The sequence below is a fragment of the Coenobita brevimanus genome, chromosome 24 (assembly GCF_032717465.1).
Source record: "Coenobita brevimanus isolate Jiangsu-jjx chromosome 24, ASM3271746v2, whole genome shotgun sequence".
NCBI classification, from domain to species: Eukaryota; Metazoa; Arthropoda; class Malacostraca; order Decapoda; family Coenobitidae; genus Coenobita; species Coenobita brevimanus.
Genome location: NC_136977.1, coordinates 4,128,363 through 4,138,971, shown reverse-complemented (window position 1 = coordinate 4,138,971; position 10,609 = coordinate 4,128,363). Strand labels below are relative to the sequence as shown.

At 40.6% G+C, this 10,609-nt stretch overlaps 1 protein-coding gene across 1 annotated transcript in view; it reads left to right on the top strand.

Moving 5' to 3' along the window:
- Positions 1-409: 409 nt before the first annotated feature.
- The window catches only part of LOC145393536 (uncharacterized), a 34,257-nt gene continuing 24,057 nt past the window's right edge, over positions 410-10,609 (top strand). The window contains exon 1 of the mRNA XM_080267687.1: positions 410-462. Within this exon, the coding sequence (XP_080123813.1) occupies positions 410-462 (53 nt within the window). The remainder of the gene's footprint in view (positions 463-10,609) is intronic.

Genomic DNA, 10,609 nt, shown 5'->3' with positions numbered 1-10,609 from the left:
TCCCCCCTCCAGCCTCCCCCTCATTGTTCTCCCCCCTCCAGCTGCCCCCTCCTTGTTCTCCCCCTCCTGCCTTCCCCTCCTTGTTCCCCCCCTCCAGTCGCTCCCCCTCTTGTTCTCCCCTTAAATCTACTTACCTCTTCCTCCACTTTTCCCATGACTCCCCCATCCCTCTCTCCATTTTCATCTACCCTCCCCCCTCCCCCAACCATCATCCCACTTCCCTACCCTCTCTCTCCCCCCTCCTCATCTTTATTTCTACTTCACCTCCGCTCTCAGCACTCCTCCCACCCTCTCCCCAGTTCCATCTAACCCACTTCCCTTCCCCGAACCCAATCCTCTGTTACCTCTCCCAACTTATATTTACTCCCCATCTCCGTCTGCTCCCCAGATACCTCAACGCCTCTCTACGATGTATCCTCCCCAGCGGATTGCACTCCCCATTACCACCGACTCCAGCCAAAGGTAAGTGTGGATGCGTTTACACCCCATTGCTACCTCTCCCCACCTCTCTTTTTCTCCCCCTCACTTCTCTCCCCATCTTTCATTACTCTCCACCTCTGTGCCTACTTCCCACCTCTAGTTTTTCCGTCCCACCTCGTTGTCTGCTTCCCTCTTTCTTTTCTTTCTTTTTTTTTTTCTTTCTTTTTTTTTTTTTTAACTCTCTGCTGTCTTCTGATACCTCTCCCCATTTCTTTACATCCCAGTCTGTTGCCTCTCCCCACCTCTTTTACACCTCAGTCTGTTGCCTTTCCCCATCTCTTTACATCCCAGTCTGTTGCCTCTCCCCACCTCTTTACATCATAGTCCATTGCCTCTCCCTGCCTATTTACACATTAGTCTATTACTTCTCCCCACTTCTTTACACTTCAGTCTGTTATTTCTCCCCACTTCTTTACACCGTAATCTATTGCTTCTCTCCACCTCTTTACACCTCAGTCTATTGCCTCTCCACACCTCCTTTTTTCTCCTCAGATGCCTTCACCTCTCACCACTATCGAGGCCAGCCAAAGGAAAGCGTCCATTTGTGCACTTCATTCCTAATTAAAATGTTACTTAATTTTCCCTACGTTTATATTTAATGGAAGGAGGAAAAGAGTACTGATTCCTATATAACTCTTTTTTTTTTTTTTTTCGTTGCGTGAAGGGGCTATTTTCATGGGCCCTTGAGGTACAGTTGCACAATATCGTTAACATTTTTTTTATTTCTGTATATGAGACGTTGATTTTCTACATTATTATTTACTGCATGTCAAAATGTAAGAAGATACTAATGCCAAAAAAAGAATGATGTGTTAGTAATGGTTTGTATTCTTTATGGGAACTGTTTTCATGCTATCAGGGTATAAATAACACGGAAGAGAATACTGCACGCTGATTTTGTGTGTGTCTTATTTACGCAAACTATCTCAATATTCTGCCAGACACGCTATAGTTTTTTTTTTCTTTTTTTTTTTTTGCTTTTTCTTTTATTCCTATTTATGGTTCCCCTCCATCCCTGTGTAGAAGAATAGAGGTTGATGATTTTGATGATGATGATAAAGTATATGCAAGTTAATATTATGGTGTAATAAAAATCGGTCAGGAATATTTGCTAGGGATCCCTCAAAGACCACTGGCTTCCGGGCTAGTGTTGTCCTGTGAGGTAATATATTTAATTGTTGATGGTAAATCTTAACTCACCTCTCTCTCTCTCTCTCTCTCTCTCTCTCTCTCTCTCTCTCTCTCTCTCTCTCTCTCCCCGATCTTGTTGCCACCACTCTGTTAGTCATTATTTTTGTCTATATTCATTTATTTCTTTTTTCGTTATTGTGTGTGTGTGTGTGTGTGTGTGTGTGTGTGTGTGTGTGTGTGTGTGTTTTAATTAGAGTCAATTATCTTGGGGATTTTTTTTCTTTGGACTTTCCGACGGGTGATAACAATCGACTCCGGTGTGTGTTCATTATTTTTATATTTATTAGTGCATTTATTATATTTATCCGGAATTATGACCTACAAGACAGGTAATGAGAGCAGTAGTTAGTTTACACACACACACAGACACACACACACACACACACACACACACACACACACAAAGTAAACCATATTTTTGCTTGTTTCATCGCGTGTGTTCTTTATTTATTTATATGTAGGGAGATAACTGGGTAAATTCGGAGAGAGAGAGAGAGAGAGAGAGAGAGAAAGTATATTAAGATAGTGAACCTGATGGCGGGCTGTCATCGAGGTAGCTAGCAGACCCACGGGGGGTATTGCTATTAGTGTGGTTATGGGCTGTCTTTATTACCCTCACTCGTTTGGGAAGGATGGGAATAGGGTGATGATGATGATGATGATGATGATGGAGGTTGTGATGGTGGTGGTGTGGTATTGATGTGGTGATGGTAGTAGTGATGTTGGTGACGATGATGATGATGATCGTGGTGGTGTGGTGTGGTGTATTGATGTGGTGATGGTAATAGTGATGTTGGTGACGATGATGATGATGGAGATGGTCGTAATGGTGGTGATGTGGTATTGATGTGGTGATGTAGTAGTGATGTTGGTGACGATGATGATGATGGTGTGGTGTGGTATTGTTGTGGTGATGGTAGTAATGATGATGATGATGGTGGTGTTGTGGTGTGATATTTATGTTGTGATGGTAGTAATGATGATGATAATGTTGATGTAATGGAATGTTCAGGTACAACAGACATTTTGCGTTATTAGGAAAGGCTTGTGGAGAATATGAATAAGATGAATAATATGAATAATATGAATGATCTTGGTGATGAAGGGATACTGAGCAATAATAAGCAGTGTTTATTACTCGTATGTATATTCCTGATGCATGGTTTCTACTCTGGGCATTAGCTAGACAGGATTCATGATGATTTAACCCCTTCCATCCGAGTACTAAGATTAATATGACCAGGTAGTGAAGGGGTTAATTAATGCATCTAACACCTTCATTTTAATAATCTTCCCAAGTTAAATAAGTCGACTGGTGATAACAAGAATAAAATGCAAAGGACGTCATCGGACTGAAGAGTAAAGGTGTTGAAGTGTCCGAATCAGCAGCCATTTTTCCCCCCCATGGAATTTGCACGTAATACATGAAAGTTCAGTTGTCTTATTGCGCTCTCGTATCTCTCAAAACCTGATTAGTAATTGTCTTTTCACAATGTATTTCTGCCACCACAGGACGATTTCATTCACTAGAAATCATAGTATTACTGAAAGCTTTATCTCACCTCGGTACTTCGAAACGTGTCCCTTAAACAGAACAGAATCGAATAAGTTTATGCCGCATTCTTAAGGTAAAATAATCAAGTTTGAAAAGTTACCTAAAATATTCCATAAACGAAAAGCACCATATCTTTAAGGTGGGGCAGACACAAAATCGACCGAATATTCAACTGTAACAGAAAAATGAAAGTCAGGAGGTACTAAATCTAAATAATTCATTATGTGAGCATTGTAATCAGAATAATCACAAGATGCCAGCATTCTACCTGGCCAGTCAAATGATAAGCAACATCTGATCAGGTTGCAGGAGGAATTAGCCGTCTTGAGGTAATAAATGAATGCGAATTAATAAGTTAACATCGTAATAAACCAGTCATAGGTATCAGCAGTTTGACAGGCCAACCTTGTGATAAGCCACGTCTAATTAGTATCTTGCTTTATACGAATCCCCGAAGCTGATTATAATCGTCTAATGGTATCCCGAATGATAAAAAAGAAATGTATATCTTAGAGAAATGGTTAAGGGATAAATTCGAATCCCCTCACTACCAAAAGTTTCCCCTGTGTTGTATGATATTAAGTGACGACAGGTCTCATAAAATTTAAAGAACACCATAGCACTGGAGGAGTTAAAATATTACAGATTTTTCTATATATATTTTCCGTTTTTGCTCCAGTCTCCGGCGGGCAGTTGACTGGATGCTGTCCCCTTCTCCGCTCCCTTCCCTCAAATATTTTCTCTACATTCCACGTTGCCGAATACTCCAAAGGCATTTACCTGGGTGATGCTCCCCCTTCCCCCTACCCACCCACACCTTCCTTGTCAGTGGTCATATGCCTACTGTTGTTTATGGTTTTCTCATTCTTTGGCTCATTGATGAAACCCTCTTCGTGTGTGAGGTCTGACAGGCTTGAATATTTATCCCTTCTTCTGTCTCTCGCCTCCTTTGAACATCATACACCCTCTTCTGACGCGTCTTTGAACTTTTTACCTCCCTCCTCCACTTCATCTTTGCTCCCCTCCCTCCAGTTCCCCTGCATTTATCTCTACCTCTGCCCCCCCCCCACTTCACCACTTCTCCTGCCTTCCGTTTGTGGATACCTGTTTGAGGTGCTCCCCCGTGTCTTCCTCGACGAAACCCTTCTTGCTGTGTGAGGACTAAAGCGCTTGAGTGTTATCCGAACCACGACTTCATCCTGTCCTCACATCTTTCTTGTCATCCTGCCTTTCTATCCTTGTCTCTTCCTCATAAAATGGTTATGTTAGTTTCCTGCCCTATAACAAACTGCCTCGAAAGGACCTCTAGGTTTGTTGCTGGTTGCTTTCCTCTGTATTCCCTTGTATTCCTTTGTACTCCATCCGTTCTCTGTTCTTCCCTGCCCCTCCCTTACTCTTGCCCCTCCCCCCTCCTGCCCCTCCCCCCCTCCTGCCCCTCCCACCTCTCCTGCCCCTCCCACCTCTCCTACCTTCCGTCTGCCTTTTCTGTCTTGTGCTTCTTCCCTTGTCAAACTCGGCGATGAGACTTTGCATCGTTAATACCTCGCCAGCGAACAAGTCGGGCTTAGTGTGTTAGGACTGACACACCTGTACATTTGGCAAGTCGGCTTGGTGCTCAGGTGAAGGAGCACTAATGAACGCAGTGCACTTGGCAAAAGCAGGTGAGAGGGAGTCAGGGAGAGAGAATAAGAGACGAGGGGAGAAGAGTGATGAGAGAAAGGAAAAAAAAGAGAAAGAAGAAAAAACAGTCCAAGAAGGTTAACAGAGAGAGAGAAAAGAGAGGGACAAGGAGAGAGCAGATAGAAAGATACAGATAGATAGATAGATACAGAATTATAGATACATACAGAAATAGATACATCGATAGACAGAGACGGGGCGGGACTGCTTATCTACGAGTGGGACCAGGGAGAATAGAGAAGGGGGAGAGGGGTGGCGTGCGGTGTAATAAATTGGTGTGAACATTGAATTACACATTAGTTAGTGAGAGAGAGAGAGAGAGAGAGAGAGCGAGAGAGAGAGAGACCCATCCTCACCCCAGTCTAAAACAGTGTCCCCCTGTGATAGATACCCCAATATGAGAGATAAGATCAAGAGCGAATATATACACACTTTCGTTAGTGGTGTCGCAGCGGGCATGATGATGATTAATGACGATGATGATGATGGTGGTGGTGATGGTGGTGGTAGTGGTGGTGGTGGTGGTGGTGGTGATGATGATGATGATGATGATGATGATGATGATGATGATGATGATGATGATGATGATGCACCGCCTAGGGATGAGATGTCTGGCCTGGTATGAGTTCATGTCCTCATTGGCGACAGTGAGTATTATGGATAGGTTTGGTACGTTGTTTTTTTTTTTATTCATTTATCTTTATAGTCGTTACAGCGATGTCTACAGCTATTTAGCAACAGTACTTAAGATTAACAATAACTAAAGCCATTGGAGGGTGCCTTAGGGTGTGGCTGTGGGTGGCTTCGTGGGTTGGGGGGTCATTTTTAGCTGATTCTGGCTTTCCCTGGCGATTTTATCTGGCTTAGCGGAGATTTGTTGGAACTGGAGGGGTAAGATGTAGCTTTTTTTTTATCTCTTTACTATTTCCTCCTCCTCCTCCTCCTCCTCCTCCTCCTCCTCCTCCTCCTCCTCTACTACTACTACTACTACTACTACTACTACTACTACTACTACTACTACTACTACTACTACTACTACTACTACTACTACTACTACTACTACTACTACTACTACTACTACTACTACTACCACCACCACCACCACCACCACCACTACCACCACCGCTACTGGTACCAATAATATTAACGAAAATAATGATAATAATGATAATAATGATGATGATGATAATAATAATAATAATAATAATAATAATAATAATAATTGAAAGTAGAAGAAATAAAACTCGAAACAGGTTCTCGGGGTGAAGGGTTAAGTCCACTTGACTTTAAAAGGCTTAGGGTGGTGGCGGGTGGTAGAGGAGGGGTATCATTGAGAGAGAGAGAGAGAGATAAAAGCCCTGATAGCAAGAATGAGAGAGTATTATAAGTCTTAATAACAAGAATGAGAGAGAGAGAGAGAGAAAGATGAAAGCCCTGATAGCAAGAATGAGAGATTATCATAAGTCCTAATAACAAGAATGAGAGAGAGAGAGAGAGAGAGAGAGAGAGAGAGAGAGAAAGCCCTGATAGCAAGAATATAAACACAAGTCGTCCTCGAGGTGAAGTTGCGAATCCACTCGAGTCTAGAGGCTTAGAGAGATAACTGGTACCAGCGTCACTAGAGGTTACTGATAAGAAGTGGTGTGTGTGTGTGTGTGTGTGTGTGTGTGTGTGTGTGTGTGTGTGAGAGAGAGAGAGAGAGAGAGAGAGAGAGAGAGAGACGTTCGTTGATGAGTTTAGAGGCTCCTTGATATCGCTTCCTTAGTGATTTATTATGCATATTACAACTTTAAATTCTCTTGCTTATTAATTTGATCTTTTTTGCGATAAGGGCAGCCGATAAATTTATGCCAAACAGATCCAGTGACATCTAAGCCCCTCTTGGGTGGACAGATAGCAAGGTAGATAAAAATAATGGCACTTTGGTCCGTCTGAATTTTACGTCTTACCTCAGTTGTGTGGAGTAATCTTTTCGTCGTTGTGTTTTAGGCCTTCGTATCGTAAGACGGGATTAATCGCACTTAAGAAAATGTTAAGGTACAAGCGTAACCGATTGCAGAGGAGTACATAGGAAGCACAGACAACAGGAAGACGATTGACCTAGGCCGTGTTTATCTGTTGGAAAAATGGCCAGTTCTAGTAAGTTCTAACCCATAGGCCTATGTAAAAGAAAAGGGTAGAAAAGAGAAGGACTGGTCTGGTTGCTTTGATTTTCCAGTCACCTGTCTTTTTAACCCTTTGGCTTTGGTATCTTTCTGTGAACTGAATGAAGGTGTTTGGTATTAGAAGGAAATAAGGAGTTCTTAATTCATGGTGAAGACGTTCATTGACATTGGTCTGCAGCTGCCTCAATTTCCCTGCCTGTATGATATATGCTGTAAAAAAAATACCTAGTTAATATTTCATTGCCAAATTGTAGTTACCATAAGCATGTATTTATTCATTTATTTATTTTTGAATTTTTTTATTTTACATAGTGTGAATAAAATGCATGAGAAAATTAAACCGATAGAGGTAAAGGGTAAACTGATGTAAAGAGAAGTTAGGTAGTATTCTAAGCCCACTGGTATACGGCCCCCTAAAAAAAAAAAAAAAAAAAATCCCGGAGAGCGATTTTTCATGTAGCTATGCGGGAGAAATGGCTTCCTGATCGGCATCTCAAGGAGGCGGAGAAGTGGTGTGAGGATGGGACGTATTCTCTTGGGCTTAGGGGGTTACCAGGCACTTATTTCGTTGCGATTGATTTTGCATATATATTGTATCGGATGTTATTTTGGTGTTATAAATGTCAACGAAGTACTGCATTTTTAAGTCAAATATTGAAAAAAGTAACGAATTACAATAACGAGATCATTGATGCAAAAAGAGAACATCTAGTTTCACGTTAGTAAATCATTCTAAACAGCTTCTGTGATATATATTTGTCACCCTCTACACTACAGCTATAGTTGGGATATAACTGAACACTTAGTGACAAGCTTAAATACAAGGAGTGTTGGATGTGTGTTTTAGTGATTCAGTGTACGGCAGAATAAGTTTTTCCTGGTCATTCCCCACATTTCTTCCCAGCTTCTAAAAAGGGGATTCCCCTCCCAGAAATTTTGGAGGTTGTTTTGAACTACTCTAGATTATATTGTGTTTTGAACCCTTTTAGCGGTACATTTTATTGTTTTAAGAGCAAGAAACCTAGCGGTGCTATGGAGATTTTTACAAAGGTTAATATTTTAGAGATTTTTTTTACTTTTTAGTAGCACGCTAACTGTCTGTGGTACAGAAATAGGACTTTATAAGAAACATTAAAAAAAACACACACACTTGGTCATAAAATGCCAAATCTTTAGCCGATAACAGATCGTAAAGGTTACTTTAGCCATTTAAGGTTACTTAGGCCATTTTATCCTTGTCTGTTTAATCCACCCTTGGAGTGTCCAGTTTCCCCTCAATGGACCCCCCCCCCTCCCTCAGATGTTAACTACTGTTGTAGATGAACTTAAGTGTCTGTATCTCCACTTGACCTACAGAGAAAGGCGATAGGTGTGCCAAAACAGCTGGCATTAAACTTTTTGCCTCATATTGTGTGTTCTATACGAGGGGATAATAACCTGCCGGATGCAAAAATAAACCGGTAGTGATGAGGTGTTGGTGAACCTAGTAAACCCAAGATAATATGGTTCGGTATTGCAAGAACTCACCGCCTCTCTCTCGCCAGCACCCATGTTGCGAATTTATAAGACGGCACTAAAGACGATGCAGAGGAGAATACGGTAGAAGAAGTTACGGTAGCGAGCATCCTAGTCAGACTGAGCCGGCCTACTCGTGTGGAACATATGGCGTACAAATCAATGGGTTTCATCTCTTGCACTCTTGTTATCATCAGTTTTAAGTTTCACCCACGTCCACAGAGAGAGAGAGAGAGAGAGAGAGAGAGAGAGAGAGGAATGAAAATAAAAACACACACTTAATGGAGATGTATGGGCTCGAAATGCAACGAAAAATTTCAGAATTCTGCTGTCGTATAAGCAACACTGGCTTATTTCATTAGTGCTTTTTGTTTAGCTTCACCATTACTCACCAAAAAAAAAAAAAAAAAAATCATTGCCTTTGCCCTATATGGTGTTTGATATAGAGGAGAAAATTCTGAGCACATTTATTTATTGTTCAGGTAATGAGTGTGTGTGTGTGTGTGTGTGTGTGTGTTTTCATTTTGCGTAGTCATCGTTACTTGAACTAATGAAAAGAAAATTTGATCTTAAAGGATATGTATTAGCAAGGAAACAGACTTTAAAGTACTTTGATTTATTGCTGTTAATGTGTTCAAATTAAATGTAATCATCGTGCCCCAAGGAGAAGCCCTAAAAAAAAATGGAGATATATTAGTTGATTACCTGAAAATTTATGGAAGCATTTTTAGAGTACACTAATTTATTGAACTGGTATATATATTTTTAATTAGTGGGTTCACCTTCACCCCCCGACACACACAAAAAAAAAAAAAAAAAAATCAAAGGAAACATAAGAGAAGAAAGTGTAGCGAAAAATATGGTCGATTTCAGCCCATATGAGAGATTTATTTACGTATTGCAATGACGTTTTTTTGTTTAGTATATTTTCCTCAACAGATGGTAAATGCCATTCTTTTGATCAGGTGTTTTATATATATTATGCTTGCTATCTCCACATGATTTTCTTTGTTTTTTTTTTTTTCCTTGATTCTTTTTGGTTATTTTTCTTTTTTTTGTAATATTAATTTCTGCCTAAACCTGTGCCATAACAAAAAATAAAACAAGATGTATTAGCTCAAGTACTGAAAATGAAGAAATATTGTAGACTATTTTCATAAAGTGTTACCTGAGTTTTTTTGTTCTTTTTATGCTGTGTATTGACCTTTACCCAATCTGATGCTAGGTCATAAGTACAAACAGGTAAAGCAGATTTATTAGTTCGAAATTTAAAGACAAGACGAATATAATTAAAAATTTAGACCTTATAAAAGAGATACTGTCTTCTTGCGTTAATCTGTATTTGTTTTTTCATGTTCACCTTTTCTAAGCAGTCAAGATGGTAATATAAGAAGTTTTATAAAGTTGATGTCTAAACTGGGGGAAAATTTTGGGTTTACATTGGGGTGTTTTTACAAGTGTTTTTGCTTAATATTTTCGCCTTTATCACAACAGAATTCCAAAGAGAGATAGAGAGATAGAGAGGTGGTAGATAGATAGGTAGAGGGATGATAGATAGATTGATAGATAGATATAGATGTTAGCTCTAAAACTGAAAACGCACAAAAAGTCTGGGAATACAGACTCAGAAAACAATAATTGATCCTTGCATTGGTTAGAAATCGGGCTGAGATGCTGATGATGATGAGAGTGAGGAGGAGGAAGAGGCAGAGAAAGAGAAGCAAGAGGAGAAATGGGAGGAAGAGGAGGAGGATGTGTTATTGCTTTAGTATATTGTGAAGCAAGGTAGGCAAGAGGGTACAATAGGTGTGTCGAGATGAGCACTGCCTTCCCATCACGAATCGGAAGCTTGAGTTATGGTGATGGAGGTGGATGGATGGTGGGATTATAAAAGAGAGAGAGAGAGAGAGAGAGAGAGAAATACACCCCACTTGATGACTCTGCACATCACCAGCACATCCCCACCACCAACCCCTCATATCTCATCAAGCCTCTCCATTACACACCGCTATTAAACGTGAAA